This window comes from Bos indicus x Bos taurus, chromosome 4 (genome assembly GCF_003369695.1).
Source record: "Bos indicus x Bos taurus breed Angus x Brahman F1 hybrid chromosome 4, Bos_hybrid_MaternalHap_v2.0, whole genome shotgun sequence".
Lineage (NCBI taxonomy): Eukaryota > Metazoa > Chordata > Mammalia > Artiodactyla > Bovidae > Bos > Bos indicus x Bos taurus.
In genome coordinates this window covers 6,534,013-6,550,987 of record NC_040079.1, presented here as the reverse complement: position 1 = coordinate 6,550,987, position 16,975 = coordinate 6,534,013, and the positions used below count along the sequence as shown (strand labels likewise).

The 16,975-nt window shown below is 45.7% G+C and overlaps 1 protein-coding gene across 1 annotated transcript; it reads left to right on the top strand.

Annotated features, from left to right (window-relative positions):
- Positions 1–1,776: 1,776 nt before the first annotated feature.
- On the top strand, positions 1,777–12,035 carry LOC113891015 (GTPase IMAP family member 5-like). The gene is made up of 3 exons (XM_027538622.1): positions 1,777–1,975; positions 7,256–7,304; positions 11,138–12,035. The coding sequence occupies exons 2-3, from the start codon at positions 7,262–7,264 to the stop codon at positions 12,019–12,021; spliced, it is 927 nt and encodes a 308-aa protein (XP_027394423.1). The 5' UTR covers positions 1,777–1,975; positions 7,256–7,261; the 3' UTR covers positions 12,022–12,035.
- Positions 12,036–16,975: the final 4,940 nt, after the last annotated feature.

Genomic DNA, 16,975 nt, shown 5'->3' with positions numbered 1-16,975 from the left:
CTTCCAATGAATATTCAGGGCTGATTTCCTTTAGGGTTAACTGGTTTGATCTCCTTGGTGTCCAGGAGACTCTCAAGAGTCTTCTGCAGCACCACAATTTAAAAGCATCAGTTCTTCAGTGCTCAGCCTTCTTTATGGTCCAACTCTCACATCTGTATATGACTACTGGAAAAACCATGGCTTTGACTATATGAACCTTTAATGACAAAGTGATGTCTCTGTTTTTTAATATGCTGTCTGGGTTTGTCATAGCTCTCCTTCCAAGGAGCAAACATCCTTTAATTTTGTGGCTGCAGTGATTTTGGAGCCCAAGAAAATAATATCTGTCACTGCTTCTACTTTTTTCCCTTCTATTTGCCATGAAGTGATGGGACTGGATGCCATGATCTTAGTTTTTTGAATGCTGAGTTTTAAGCCAACTTTTTCACTCTCCTCTTTCACCCTCATCAAGAGGCTCTTTAGTTCCTCTTGGCTTTGTGCCATTAGAGTGGTATCATCTGCATATCTAAGGCTGTTGATATTCCTCTTGGCAATCTGGATTCCAGCTTGTGATTCATCCAACCCAGCATTTCACATGATGTATTCTGCTTATAGGGCTTCCCAGGTATCTCAGCTAGTAAAGAATCTGCCAGCAATGCAGGAGAAAGTGAAAGTGAAGTTGTTCAGTCATGTCTGACTTTTTGCGATGCTGTGGACTGTAGTCCGCCAGGCTCCTCTATCCATGAGATTTTCCAGGCAAGAATACTGGAGTGTGTTGCTATTCCCTTCTCCAGGGGATCTTCCCAACCCAAGGATCACACACGGGTCTCCCACATTGCAGGCAGACTCTACCGTGGCAACATAGGAGACACCAGTTCAATTCCTGGCTGAGGAAGTTCCCCTGGAGAAGGGATAGGTTACCTACGCCAGTATCCTTGGGCTTCCCTGGTGACTCAGATGGTAAAGAATCCACCTACAATGAGGGAGAGCTGGGCTCAGTCCCTGGATTGGGAAGATCTCCTGGAGGAGGGCATGGCAACGCACTCCAGTATTCCTGCCTGGAAATCCCCATGGACAGAGGAGCCTGGTGGGCTTCAGTTCATGGGGTTGCAAAAAGTCAGACAGGACAGAGCAACTAAGCAAAGCACAGCACATTCTGCACATAAGTTAAATAAGCAGGTGACAATATACAGCCTTGACATATTCCTTTCCCAATTTTGAACCAGTCAGTTGTTTCATGTCCAGTTTTAACTGTTGCTTCTTGACCCACATACCAGCACCACAATTCAAAAACATCAGTTTTCAGGAGACAAATAAGATGGTCTGGTATTCTCATCTCTTGAAGAATTTTTCAGAGTTTGTTGTGACCCACACAGTCAAAAAGAACTGCCTACCACTCCTCAAAAATCACACACACACACGCACACTCCCTAAGAACAGAAACTTCTACCCCAAAAACAAAAGACAAGGACAGTGGCTCTCTGACCCCCAGTTCTGCGGAGTTTCTGGAAAGGAAGAGGGTTCCGTTCTATCCTGTTCTGCACCTTGCTCCAGCTTTGCACTGAGGGTAAAGAAGTTCTCCGCATAACCAAACACTCCTACGGAGGCAACCAGTGGGCTTTAGCAACGAGGGGGTGAGGGACGGGGAGTTGGCGGGGGTCCATATTTTGTTCTCTCACAATCCAAGCATCAGTTCTTTTCTTCTCTCACGTCTTAAAGAGGAAATGAGAGGGGGCGAGGCGCTCGCGGTCTCTGACAGGAAGCATCCCTGAGTGCAGTCGGGGTTGGGGAGTAGAGGCTGAGGGGCGGGGGGTGGCGCACGCTCTGAACCCAGTGCTCTCGAGTTTCGGCGGGCAGCAGTTTCTCCCCGCCCAGAGGGGACAGGGGGCGCCCTCCGTTAGCCCCACTTTCTTTCTTATCCTACAGTCGTGCCCTGCAACCTTCTGCCGCGCGCTCTCGCCGACCCGCCCGCACCCAGCCCGCTGCACCGCGCCTGGTAAGGGGACACTGGCGGGGGTCCCGGGGTTCTGGGGAGACCGGGGGGTGAGCGGCGAGGAGCAAAGCAGGAGGGGAGCTGGGGCTGGGGAGGGCGTCTGGAGCCAGCAGTTCAATCAGGGCTACTGACTTCTGGTGCGACCTCACACCGGATCCATGCCTCTGGGCTCGCCTGTCAGTGAAACCCGGCGCCCATAGAGAGCGTTATGTACAACAGCGGGTTCCCAGTGCGACTGAAGCGGGTTTGGGAACGGCTCACTCCGCGTTCATAGCCTATCGCTTTCCACAGGGCTGCGATCTTTTCCGTGTCGTGGCCTACTTCTTAGCTCCTTTGATTTTCACAAGCTTCACAGGGTTTCACAGAGCTTCACTAATAGTCTCTTTCATTTGACAGATGAGAAAAACTCAAATTTACAAGGTGCCCTAAGTAGGTAGAGCGAACATCTTAAGTTTTACCTTCTTAACTTCTCCAATACCACCCCCGGCCCATCCGTAACAAGCACCACCTCTCAGAGATGGCAGGGTGCAGGAATCCATTCCTAGGGCTCCACAGGAAGAGTACTCTCGCTGAGTCACGTGTTCCCAATGAAACCTCTCAGTGGACATTGTTCCAAGACCTTGATCTTCTGAAAGCCACCCCATTCTCCCCCAGAGACACCACACGTTTCCTGCGACACGATGTAGAACTCGATTCTATGGCAGAGAGACTCCAGAGTGTACAGGAACCATCCTTGGTCTGCTGTCAACCCCCTGTGAGAGCTGTGTTATGAAATTATGATGCTAAACTGTGAAACCAGCGATGCCAGGAAACAGAGGGACTGGGGCACACCGGGAAGGAGAGACTCATGAATGAGGAAAAATGAAAAATATTTTTACCTTTCCAGAAACAGCATACATGAGACAGCCCGCTTTCCTATGGTTTGATAGAATAATGTATTGTCAAGATTATATCAGTTTAGTCCAATTTAAAGATCAGAAGGTATATGATATTCATTTGCTTCAGCCTCCTCCCTAAGTTAGCTCCTCCTGCTGTTCCTGTCAGATACCCTTATAATCTCTGCTTGCACATCGTCTCTATCATGATTCCTGATCCCGTTTGGGGAGGATTAAGATCTTCTTTGTGGAGAAGAAATCTGCCTCCATTCTTCATTTTTCCGCTTTTGTCTACTCTGCAATTGACACGTGTCACATTGCTTCAGGTTTACACTACTTCCAGATGTCTTCCTAGGCTTGATTCAGTCCTTTTAATATCCTGTCATTTCAGCATCTCCATTAATATCCTTTCTGACCTGTCTCTGGACACTTTGGTATTTATTAATATCCACCCAAAAAAAAAAAAAATCCATTCTTCAGTGGGATGTGTCTCCTCGGCAGCCTGACCCACTAAGAAGATGGTTCAGGAGGACGGTGTTGCACCTCTGCTCACCAACCGGAAATTTGATGGCATTTTGTGGCAGCCCCAGAGCTCCATCTGGGTCACACTGATCATCAAGCCACAGAAAAACACAAGATCATTTAAAACTGAAATCCTTCCTTTCTGAGCAACTTCTGTCCCCTGCAATTTTATGTTTGAATTTTTTAAAAAATGCACCTCAAATTTTGCAATACACTTCTCTTTGTTGGCTTTAGGGCAAGCTTCCAGCCTGTTGCTTCAGTTTTGTCCTGACCAGGGATGGCAACATGGTATGTGATGTTTCAAGAGGCTGGTTGACTTTATAATCACTTTTCTGCCCTGATAAATCTAAGAGAATATGCAGGCAAAATGTGTCATTTTTTGCTCTTAGCCCCATGGCAGTTGTGTGATCATGGGCAGAGCAGTTAAGGTTCAGTTTCCCAATATTTTAATAGAAAAGTTAATACCTATCTTGGTCACATCATAGGGAATTTTGAAGAACAATTAAAATAATGGACATAAAAGAAACTTTAAAATTAAAATAAATGCACAGAGATTTATTATGATGGTAAAGTTCATCAACATTGTCACCACTATCTTCATCATTTTTACCACATTGATATACTCATTCCATTATATAGAAAATCTCATCTGAGGTAGAAACGATGTCAGAGAATTTGTTCAGTTTTAGCAAAAGCCACCTGACCTGCCTCTTGAGTAACCTGTATGCAGGTCAGGAAGCAACAGTTAGAACTGGACATGGAACAACAGACTGGTTCCAAATAGGAAAAGGAGTACATCAAGGCTGTATATTGTCACCCTGCTTATTTAACTTCTATGCAGAATACATCATGAGAAATGCTGGGCTGGAAGAAACACATTCTGGAATCAGATTGCCGGGAGAAATATCAATAACCTCAGATATGCAGATGACACCACCCTTATGGCAGAAAGTGAAGAGGAACTAAAAAGCCTCTTGATGAAAGTGAAAGTGGAGAGTGAAAAAGTTGGCTTAAAGCTCAACATTCAGAAAACGAAGATCATGTCATCTGGACCCATCACTTCATGGCAAATAGACAGGGAAACAGTGGAAACAGTGTCAGACTTTATTTTTTGGGGCTCCAAAATCACTGCAGATGGTGACTGCAGCCATGAAATTAAAAGATGCTCACTCCTTGGAAAGAAAGTTATGACCAATCTAGATAGCATATTCAAAAGCAGAGACATTATTTTGCCAACAAAGGTCCATCTAGTTAAGGCTATGGTTTTTCCTGTGGTCATGTATGGATGTGAGAGTTGGACTGTGAAGAAAGCTGAGCACCGAAGAATTGATGCTTTTGAACTGTGGTGTTGGAGAAGACTCTTGAGAGTCCCTTGGACTGCAAGGAGATCCAACCAGTCCATTCTGAAGGAGATCAGCCCTGGGTGTTCTTTGGAAGGAATGATGCTGAAGCTGAAACTCCAGTACTTTGGCCACCTCATGCGAAGAGTTGACTCATTGGAAAAGACTCTGATGCTGGGAGGGATTGGGGGCAGGAGGAGAAGGGGACGACAGAGGATAAGATGGCTGGATGGCATCACCGACTTGATGGACTCAAGTTTGAGTGAACTCCGGGAGTTGGTGATGGACAGGGAGGCCTGGCATGCTGCGATTCATGGGGTCGCAAAGAGTCAGACATGACTGAGCGACTGAACTGAACTGAACTGAGTATAATTTATCAGAGACAAGGACAGCATGTGGGAAAAAGTGGTGAGGAAAATGCTCTTCTGGGGCTGAAGGAAGGGAAACGGGTATGGGAGAAAAAGGAAAGGAAGGAAGTTATCTTAATATATTCTGACAGTGTGACAAGGGATGGTTTCCCTAATGGGGACCATTTCTATGCATCCTGACTGTGTGAATAGAAAAATGTAAAAAAGGTAGTAATACCAGAATCAACCTAAATAAGCAAATCAGTTAAGAAAACCATTCTGAATTCAATGTTAATCAATAAAATGCAAGTTTAAACCAATTAAGACATTAGACATTCTAATGTATGCCCAAAAGGGTAACCAAAAAATTAAAAATCTAGTATTACCAAGTGTAAGTGAAGACTTGAGGGATGCTCACAGCCAGCCTGATAGCACAAGTCTACTGGAGTCGGACTTGGCAACATCTAGTCAGGTGGAAGCAGTCCATCCCAGAGATTGTCACGTGTACAAGATGTGTGCAGGACTCTTCTGCAGCACTCTTGGTAGTAGCAAGGATGTATTTGGAACACCAAATGTTTGTTAAGAAAGAATTAGATAAAATATTACATAAATAATGTCACTTCCATAAAAGATGAAAATACCAAAAAGTACTATATCTTAACTATAGACCGATGTGTATGTACAAGTGTAAATACACAATTGAGAAAGAGACATAAACACTTCGGAATACTGATTACCTCTGAAAGGAAGAGTGAGAATGAGACTGGGAAGTGGAGTAGTCAGAAAATAAAGAAATGGAGCTATATGTGTGATGTTCTTTTAATGTTTTAAGTCCAACAGAATAGCAGCAATAACAATGCCAAAATGCTGAGATTTGTTCATTGCAAATGGTGGGCATTCATTTCATTCCTCTGTGTATTTCTCTCCTTAAAATGTTTGTTTCAAGACTGCATAATCTTTAACATTGACGAAATAAAATACAGGCTCAGAGTTCATTTAATTATACTTGCATATTGCAGGCTTGCCTTTTCTAATGCACAATTATCTTTTCTAGCACCAAGAAGAATGGCACAATAGCATGCCTCAGCTGAATGAAACCTTTATCTCCACGGTTTTGCTAATTTCTGGTGACATCGACTAGGATTTTTTACAGTGGTTATTGATTTAAAGACATTTGATTTAAAACTGAGCAGGCAATGACTTTATCCTGAATTTGTCCCTAATGTTGCTTCTGTCCCTCAGTCAGGGCACCAGTTTCTCTTCCCCCAGCTGCTCAGAGGAAGGGAGGATGGTGACTATGTTCGGGCCTCTTCCCCTTCTCCCTCTCATGTCCATCCTCAAAGGAGCCCTGGACCCCAATTCCACACTCCCACTGGAAGGTGCATTGTACTTTCCTCTTTGCCACTGGGATGTCCGTCTGATACAAAGAGTTTCTGGGACTGGAAATGCCCAGTACTTCAAACAAACCACTATTCATTTACAGTAAGGCAACTTTTATTGTCTAGTCTAACAAGTTTGCCTACCTTGATTCTAATAATAAACTAATAAAAAGTCCGACTTCTCATTCCTAGAAGAAGGCTTTCTTTATTTCATGCCTTTTCAGCTTGAAGGGAGATAATCAACTAATGTGTATTCAAACATTTCTTGCTTTCCTGCAGAAGGAGGAAGAATAGCAAGAGCTCACTATGTTAGCACAACCTAGCATCACCTGTCTTGCTTAAAGTTATATATGGGTATTTGAAAGCAAAATATAAGTTAGAAAGTTAGCAATGGAAATGACTCATGTAAAGATAATTATTTTTGGCTGTCTAAATTGCAGGTGTTCTCAGGCCTTCAGTTCAGTTCAGTTCAGTTCAGTCCATCAGTCCTGTCTGACTTTTTGCAACCCCATGAATCGCAGCACGCCAGGCCTCCATGTCCGTCACCATCTCCCAGAGTGCACTCAAACTCATGTCCATCGAGTCAGTGATGCCATCCAGCCATCTCATCCTCTGTCATCCCCTTCTCCTCCTGCCCTCAATCCCTCCCAGCATCAGAGTCTTTTCCAATGAGTCAACTCTTCGCATGAGGTGGCCAAAGTACTGGCTTCAGCATCATTCCTTCCAAAGAACATCCAGGGCTGATCTCCTTCAGAATGGACTGGTTGGACCAACTCCTATAAGGACACTTGCTTTTATTCCTTTCTTCTTTTTATTCCAGAAACTAATGGAAGGGCTTCAGAGGAGCAGATACGGAACCATGGCTGAAGGTAAGAAACCCTCCAAATTCTCATGCTCTCTGGACACCAGGGGAAAATCACTGTCTTCCCTCCTCCACTCCCTGACCTCAAATACTGAGACAGAAGAGAAACCAATTATTTTAAACTGCAGAAGAAAAAGTTGGCTATCATGTTCTTTGGGCTTCCCTGGTGGCTCAGCTGGTAAAGAATCCACCTGCAATGAGGAAGAGCTTAGTTCAATCCCTGGGTTGGGATGATCCACTGGAGAATGGAATAACTAGCCAGTCCATTATTCCGGCCTGGAGAATTCCATGGACTGTATACTCCTTTCCCTTCTCCAGGGGATCTTCCCAACCTAGGGATCAAACCCAGGTCTCCTGTATTGCAGGCAGATTCTTTACCAGCTGAGCCACAAGGGCAGCCCGAGTATAGTCCATGGGGTTGCAAAGAGTAGGACACAACCGAGTGACTTTCACTTTCATCTTGTTGTTTATCTTCCCTGCCATCAGCATAGCCCACACACCCAAGTGTGAAGCTCTGCCCTGCGTGGTGATGTATGGGAAATGTGAAAACAAAATTTCAAGTCAGAAGTCAGGAGATTTGGAACCAAAATGTCTTTCCCTACCTGTGCTCAGCTGAAAAGAGGGCAGGTTCCCCATGTTTGCGTGCTAAGTCATTTCAATTGTGTCTGACTCTTGGTGACCCTCTGGGACTGTAGCTCACCAGGCTCCTCTGTCCATGGGATTTTCCAGGCAACAATACTGGAATGAGTTCCTATGCCCTCCTCCAGGGGATCTTCCTGGCCCAGGAATCAAACCTGGGTCTCTTGCATCTTCTGTATTGGCAGGCTGCTTCTTTACCACTAGCGCCACCTGGGAAGCCCAAATTTCCCCCACAGAGATTTAGTAATCATGTTTGAAAAAAATCCAGAATCCTTAAGCAAAGGCAAGACCAACATAGAGTAAAAGGAGTAAAATAACAGATTTTAGGAGCCTAAAATGAATTTAATTCATTTGGGCTTATAAGAACTCCAGAAATCCTTGCATTCTCACTCTCTTCATCACTAGAAGACTTAGCTCTTGGTACAGACTGACCCTCACCAACACCACTTTTGTTATAATTTCCTGTAATTCTATCAGCCACATGAATGATCTTTCCAAAATATGTATTGTTAAAGCAAGAGAGTTCCAGAAAAACATCTATTTCTGCTTTATTGACTATGCCAAAGCCTTTGACTATGTGGATCACAATAAACTGTGGAAAATTCTGAAAGAGATGGGAATACCAGACCACCTGACCTGCCTCTTGAGAAACCTGTATGCAGGTCAGGAAACAACAGTTAGAACTGGACATGGAACAACAGACTGGTTCCAAATAGGAAAAGGAGTACGTCAAGGCTGTATATTGTCACCCTGCTTATTTATCTTATATGCAGAGTACATCATGAGAAACACTGGGCTGGAAAAACACACGCTGGAATCAAGATTGCCAGGAGAAATATCAATAACCTCAGATATGCAGATGACACCACCCTTATGGCAGAAAGTGAAGAGGAACTCAAAAGCCTCTTGATGAAAGTGAAAGTGGAGAATGATAAAGTTGGCTTAAAGCTCAACATTCAGAAAACGAAGATCATGATCAAGTCCCATCACTTCATGGGAAATAGATGGGGAAACAGTGGAAACAGTGTCAGACTTTATTTTGGGGGGCTCCAAAATCACTGAAGATGGTGATTGCAGCCATGAAATTAAAAGACACTTACTCCTTGGAAAGAAAGTTATGACCAACCTAGATAGCATATTGAAAAGCAGAGACATTACTTTGCCAACAAAGGTTCATCTAGTCAAGGCTATGGTTTTTCCTGTGGTCATGTATGGATGTGAGAGTTGGACTGTGAAGAAAGATGAGCGCCGAAAAATTGATGCTTTTGAACTGTGGTGTTGGAGAAGACTCTTGAGAGTCCCATGGACTTCAAGGAGATCCAACCAGTGCATTCTGAAGGAGATCAGCCCTGGGATTTCTTTGGAAGGAATGATGCTGAAGCTGAAACTCCAGTACTTTGGCCACCTCATGCAAAGGGTTGACTAATTGGAGAAGACTCTGATGATGGGAGGGATTGGGGACAGGAGGAGAAGGAGACAACAGAGGATGAGATGGCTGGATGGCATCACCGACTCGATGAACGTGAGTTTGGATGAACTCCGGGAGTTGGTGATGGACAGGGAGGCCTGGCGTGCTGCAATTCATGGGGTTGCAAAGAGTCAGACACTACTGAGTGACTGAACTGAACTGAACTGAATGTTCTTATCATCTCTTCTTCAGCCACCCATCCAGGATCATCTGTCAGACTCTGTCCCTGACATTAACCACAAGCTCACTTTCCAATATTCAAATCCCTACCCTAAGAGCAGAAACCCAGGGACATTCAGCTGGTCCTCAGTGGGAAGTCACTGAGACTCTAACATCTGAGACTTCCTTTACTCCCAGGGTTCAGATGACTGTGATGAGCAGTCTGTGTGCCTGGGAACTAGTGGGTGAAAAGCAGATGATAATATTTTCTTGTTTATGATTTATCCTCACCTCCTTGTAATTTCACCTGAGATTAGCATGAAACTGGCCTAAGTAACATCATGGGAAAAGCAAAGGATCATTTTTCTTTCCAAAAATCTGTGTTTCATTGGTCCTGAAGAAGTCCTTGGAGCATCCTTCATAGTGTAGCTGTTCTGGCTTTTGGGTATGGGTCCAAGCTTGGGCTCCCAATGTGGGCTTCCTACCAGTCAAGAGCAACCTAAATTTGTATGCAAACATCTGTACGATTTTCATATCACTGTTTGGCAGAGAGAGGTCCATAGCTTTCATGAGATACCACAAAAAGTCAGTGATAGAAAAATCTTAAGAATCACTAACAAAGACAAATCTACCAACAAAGACCTTCTGTATGGCACAGAGAACTCTGCTCAGTATTCTAAATAATCTAAATAGGAAAAGAATTTGAAAAAAAATAGATAGACACATAGGAATGACTGAATCACTTTGCTGTACACCTGAAACTGAAACAACAATGCTCATCAGCTTGTTGTTGCTCATTCGCTCAGTCATGTCCTCCTCTGAAACCCCATGGACTGCAGAACACCAAGCTTCCCTGTCCTTCACCATCTCCCGGAGTTTACTCAAACTCAAGTCCACTGAGTCCATGATGCCATCCAACCATCTCATCCTTTGTTGTCCTCTTCTCCTCCTGCCTTCAGTCTTTCCCAACATCAGGGTCTTTTCTACTGAGTCAGCTCTTCTTTGCAGCGGGTGGCCAAAGTATTGGAGTTTCAGCTTCAGTATCAGTCCCTCCAATGAATATGCAGAGTTGATCTCCTTTAGGATTGACTGGTTTGATCTCCTTGCAGTCCAAGCAACTCTCAAGAGTCTTCTCCACAGTTCGAAAGCATCAAATCTTTGGTGCTCAGTCTTCTTTATGGTCCAACTCTCACATCTATACAGGACTACTGGGAAAATCATAGTTTTGACTAAACAGACCTTTGTTGGCATAGTGATGTCTCTGCTTTTTAACACACTGTCTAGGTTTGTCATAGCTTTTCTTCCAAGGAGCAAACATCTTTTAATTTCATGGCTGAAGTCACCATCTGCAGTGATTTTGGAGCCCAAGAAAATAAAATTTCTGGCTGTTTCCATTGTTTCCCCATCGATTTGCCATGAAGTGGTGGGACCAGTGCCATGATGTTAGTTTTCTGAATGTTGAGTTTTAAGCCAGCTCGTTATCTACTTCAAGAGTAAATAAAAATTTTAAATTAAAGAAAAAAAAAAAAAAGAATCACTACCATGGTAAAACAAGAAAATTCTTTTTTTAACAGGCGGAATAGAACATCAGGGCTTTGAACCTTCCTCCTCATTAAGGATCATCCTGGTAGGGAAAACAGGCAGTGGGAGAAGTGCCACCGGGAACAGCATCCTCTGCCAGCCGGTGTTTGAGTCCAAGCTGGGGTCCCAGGCAGTGACCAGGAAGTGTCAGAGGGCAACAGGCATGTGGAATGGGAGGAGCATCGTGGTGGTGGACACGCCCCCCATCTTCGAGGCCGAGGCCCAGGATCAAGAGGTGTATGAGAATATCGGAGCCTGTTACCTGCTGTCGGTGCCAGGGCCCCACGTGCTGCTGCTGGTGACCCAGCTGGGGCGCTTCACCGAGCAGGACGTGGTGGCCGTGACCAGGGTGAAGGAGGTCTTTGGGGCAGGAGCTGAGAGATACATGGTCATCCTCTTCACCCACAAGGAAGACTTAGAGGGCGGATCCTTGGATGAGTACGTGGCAAACACAGACAACCTCAGGCTGAGGCGCCTGGTCCGGGAGTGCGGGCGGAGGTACTGTGCCTTCAACAACCGGGCCTTGGGGGATGAGCAGAGAGAGCAGCTGGCCCAGCTGATGGCTGTGATCGAGGGGCTGGAGCGGGAGCACCAGAGTGCCTTCCTCACCAACGAGCTCTTCTTTGATGCACAGATGCTCCTGCAGATGGGGGGTGGCGCCCATGGAGAAGGTCAGAGGCGCTACCTGGACAAGGTACGGCTGCAGGTTGCAAAGCAAAAGCAAGACCTGAAAGAGGCGGAGAGAAACTCTGCCTTCAAGGCGCTCCTCCGACTCAAAGCCTGGATCGTTTCTCATGTCAAAATATTTGTTCTTCTTGTCCTGTGCCTTTTGATTTTTCTTGCCATTGTAATTATTTTGTGTACCCATCAAGGCTGAGCATTTTCAGATGACATCTGCCGTCAGCTTCCAGTTTTTTCAGAGTCAGTATATCACTAACTCAATGGACATGGGTTTGGGTAGACTCTGGGAATTGGTGATGGACAGGGAGGCCTGGTGTGCTGTGGTTCAGGGGGTCACAAAGAGTTAGACACGACTGAGCGACTGAACTGAACTGATATCTATGTTGATCAGGAACTTTATTTTCTTTTTACATAATTTCACTTATAATTTCGCTTCCTTGCATCAGACATGCCATCCCTTTTCTTCAGTTGCTTTTTAGGTGAATAAAATCCAAAGCGGGAAAAAAATTCCCTTTCTGTTGTCTTAAAAATGGTGAAGGCAAATAATAAACTAAATGCACATCATCAAGAAACATCGAGGAGTTTGCATAAAGGAAAGTGAGTGGACTGACATGCTGTGTGAGCAAGCATCTTACCGGGGACCTACTTTTTACAGTTGAAATTGCTTATTTTATATGAAAGATACTCTGACTTCCTTGTAGGTTGTAAAAAAAAAAATTATACACTCCACAAGAGAGAAAAACTAGGATGTTCTGGGACATCTCTGGGGTGTGAAGAGGCTAGGGGAGAAAGGAAGAAGGCCCTGAAGACGGGGTGAGGAGGAAGATCTCCGATACTCAGCCACTGGGAAATTAAAGAACCGGAAATCCTTAGAGCAGGGCTGGATGACAGCCAGATAATAAGTGTAGGAATTCAGGCTTAGCCGGCAATCTGGTCTCCTTCAACACTCAACCATCCTCTTGAGCATGAAAGCCACCCTGGACAAGAAGGAAGTGATCTGCAAGGCTGCATTCCCTACAAGTTTAGAAATTTGAATTGCATGAACTTTTCATATGTGGCAATGAAACATTCTGCTTCTTTTGATTTATTCACCCTTTAAAAAATGTAAAAGCCCTCCTCAGCTCACAGGTTATATACAGAACTGGCCTCAGCCTTGATTTGCTCTGCAGGCTGTGGTTTGCCCACTCCCATTTTAGAGGAGATTTTCCATCATGGGTTGAGCTGGGATGTAGTGGAACATCTTGAATCCCAAGGTCAGCACAATCGTGTGTGATATCTGTAGAAATTTGGGGGAAAGGTGGCATTGCACATTTCAGTGGTAGAAAAGAGAAGCAGGCATACACTGGGGTGAAGTCTGAGCGGAGGTCACCAAATCAGTGGAAAGAGGAAATCAGATGAGGAAGGGTCTGGGTGACCCCTTGCCAACTTCTTCTATGGGATAGCTGCCCATGCCTTCATACCCTGTAGGGAAGACCCACGGTTGCACAGGCAGCCTGTGACTGGGTGGGTAAATGATGAACTCTCTGTGATGCCCAACTCATTGTCCATGTCCCTGCTGGTGATAAAGGTGTGGTTTATCTCAACAGTGCTATTCCATAACCAATTCCAACCTGTGCAAGGAGTGTTATGTGTGAGCTCCTCAAACCCTTGAAACACCAAGCATCTCAGAGTTCTCAGACCAAGGACCTCCTCCTCCGTGCGGTCTTCCCACACTGTCTGACCCAAGCTGGCCTCTCCCTTCCTTGACTTCATCCAGTTCTGCTCCACCCACACATAGCTGATTTGCCCAATGTCGGGGTCTCTGCTGGGCGCCAGGGATCTGAGAGAAGTAAGGCCAAAGGCACCTGTGTGGTAGAGGGAGGAAGGCATATAAAAATGAGGGTGAGCCGGAAGTGAGAGTCTACACAGGGAAGCAAGAGTAGCCCTCACTGGTCATGACTAAAGAAAGCCCAGGCAGGAACGAAAACCCAGTGGGCCAATGAATAAATTAAACTAAAAATGGGTGTGAGAGAAATTTGTCCGCGGTGGGATGTCAACCAGAAGGAGAGTGTGGGCTCAGGGGCAGAGGCGCCGTGGCCACGGTGAGGCCGGGGCTTCTAGAAATGTGCCGGCCCCTCCCTCCAGGACTGACTTCAGGCAGAGGGAGCAGGCAAGCCATTCAGAATCACAGTAATCCAAGTCTGTGCCCCAACCGGTAATGCTGGGTCAGGCAGGAGATTGAGAATCACTGGAGGAGGCAGGGAGGGACCAGGCTGGGCGGGGCCCTGGGCGGGTTCAAGGGCTTTCTCCCCAAGGTTTTTAAGCAGCTTAGGAATTTCAGAAAGATCACGCTGCAGCAATGTGGCGGTTGGACTAAATAAGTGTGAGCCTAGAAACATGGCATCACACTCAGAATAAAAGAATTCTGTCTCAGCCATCCATCCGGGCCTGAGCCATAATGGGAGGTGTGGGGATGGAGAGGACATGACAGGAATGCAGACAATGAGGGGGTGAATTGACACAGAGTGGCACTGACAGCACGGTCAGGAGGGAGCCAGCTTTCTGTCGGCCTCCTGAGGACTCTGACTCCCCCCACTGCCCGGGCCCTCAGAGGACACTGGGCTGAGCAGAGGAGGGCGGAGACTTCAGATCCGGTGGAGTCGACCTTGAAGCCCTCTGGGCTGGGCAGTCTCCTCCTCCCTCCTGGGAAGTCACTGGACCAGGGAAACTCACTAAAGAAAGTATTCGGGAGCAGGGCTGCAGGAGGATGGCCTCCCTCCAGGAATGCAGATGGTTGGTTCCCAGGCCTCCCCACCTGAGAAAGCATTTCTCACCCCAGGAGCAGCGTTTCTCAGTCAGCCAGATGGCATTCCACCTTTGTTGACTTTCTAGGGGAGTAAAGCTGGAGGGTGAACCCAGGAATATTTTGCAGTAGAGGAGGAGACAGGGTCGTGCTCCACCTTGACTCACACATGGATGTTCCCCAAAGTGATCTCTTGGAAACTGTTCAAATATGAGTGCTGATTCTCCCTCAAAAGATGAAGGAAGCACAGAAAAACCCGCCTGGGGGCCATCCCATTTCCTCTGCCTCTCCTTTTGTCATTTTCAGAATAATTCATTCCAGGGGTTTTTCACATTCTTGGGATGCAGTGAACTTCCATTTCTTGAAGTGGGACCATTAGATATAGGCAGAGGTCCTCCCTGTCACCTGATAAAAGAGAAATTCATTTATTTATTCTCGATTGACTTTTTTGGCAGGAAGCATGAAAACACGGGTGTTCTGATAAATTTCAGGATTTCTTTTAAAGAGATATGAAGAATTCTTTATTAGTTCAAATGTTTTCAAATGCAGGTAAAGGAGACCCCAAACTCCAATGGCTTAAGTAATAAAGGAATTTATTGGCTGACATAATCAGAAATCAGAGATGGGGTGGGCTTCAGGGCTGGTTGATTCAGGGGCTAGGGTTGATTCAATTACTCTGCTCAGCTTTGCAGTGTTGGGTAAGGTGACCATGGAGAAAAAGAGAGTAAGCCAGGCATTCAGGCAGAAAAAGATTCATTATAGGAAGAAAGAAAGTAAGTAAGTAACTGGCTTTAGAGAAAAACCAATGCCCTCCCTTTACAGACAACCCTTCTTATACCTTATTTATGGATAATTGTGCCCCAAAGGGAAGGGGCCTTAGTTTATCTTTAGCCCGCAGCTGGAGTCTTGTGGTCGTGTAGTTGAAGGGGTCTCACAGTTGGGTGGTCACATAGTCTTGAGAAACTGGCACCAGCAGGGAGAAACAGGATATTGCCTTCAGGAAAAACAGGATTCCCCCAGGGCAATGTGGCCACTGTAACTTCATCTCTTGTTTGTCAGGGCACCACAATGGGCCATATTTTAACTATATGCTATGAGCCCCTTGTGAACCCTAACGTTGCAGCCTTTTTGATATAGGGTAAGGGCTGAAGGTCAGGCTTCTGTATCTGCTTTGCACTGGTTTTGTTAGGGGAAGCGCACTGATTGAAACTGCCCACCTTGGCCAAGCACCATTTTCATGAGTTGTTTTACAATAGGAAGTCCTGGTAAGGAACACAGAACTAATAAGCCTCCACCAACTGGAAGAGTTCAGGAAAGGTCAAAAGGAGATACCACATTTCCAACCTCCTCCCAGAATCCTTCTCCCTGGCATCCATCTTGGCTGAACAAGGCGTGCACCACCAGGAAGAACTCTGAGTCCGAATGATTGGCTAAAGACAACCAGGAAACTAATCCCATCACCATAAAACCCGAGACTGCAAGCCATATGGCAGAGCTGTTCTCCTGGGTTCCCTTACCCTACTGCTCTCTGCCCAGGCGCCCTTTCCCAATAAAATCTCTTGCTTTGTCAGCACATGTGTCTCCTCGGACAATTCATTTTCAAGTGTTAGACAAGAGCCCAGTTTCAGGCCCTGGAAGGGGTCCCCCTTCCTGCAACAGTTTGGGGGTGTTGTCATGGGGTAAGATAAGAATAGGCTGGAATGTGGGTTAAGGGAAGTCTGAGTGAGCTCAAAGTGTGTGATAATTGGAGCAAGTTAGAAGTAGCTCATGAACAGTCTGGCTGGTGAAGACTCATAGGCAGTCCTGGAGAAAAAAGACACATTTTGAAAAAAGACACATTAGACAGGGACCGAAAGTCAGAATAAGGGTTAATATGAGAAGGGGACCCAGTAAAGGTAGGAGCCATGGCATCCAATCCCAATTGCTTAACCAGTTTTCCCATGATTTACTAAGATGTTGATGTATTCTTGAGGCCCTATTTGTCAGATTCTTTGCTGCCTGCTTTGCAACACCCTACTTATTGAACTGTGGTATTGGAGAAGACTCTTGAGAGTCTCTTGGACAGCAAGGAGATCCAATAAAGGAGATCATTCCTGGGTGTTCACTGGAAGGACTGATACTGAAGCTGAAACTCCAATACTTTAGCCACCTCATTCGAAGAGTTGACTCATTGGAAAAGACCCTGATGCTGGAAGGGATTGGGGGCAGGAGGAGAAGGAGACAACAGAGGATGAGATGGCTGGATGGCATCACTGACTCGATGGACATGAGTTTGGGAAAACTCCAGGAGTTGGTGATGGACAGGGAAGCCTGGCATGCTGCGATTCATGGGATCGCAAAGAGTCAGACATGACTGAGCAACTGAACT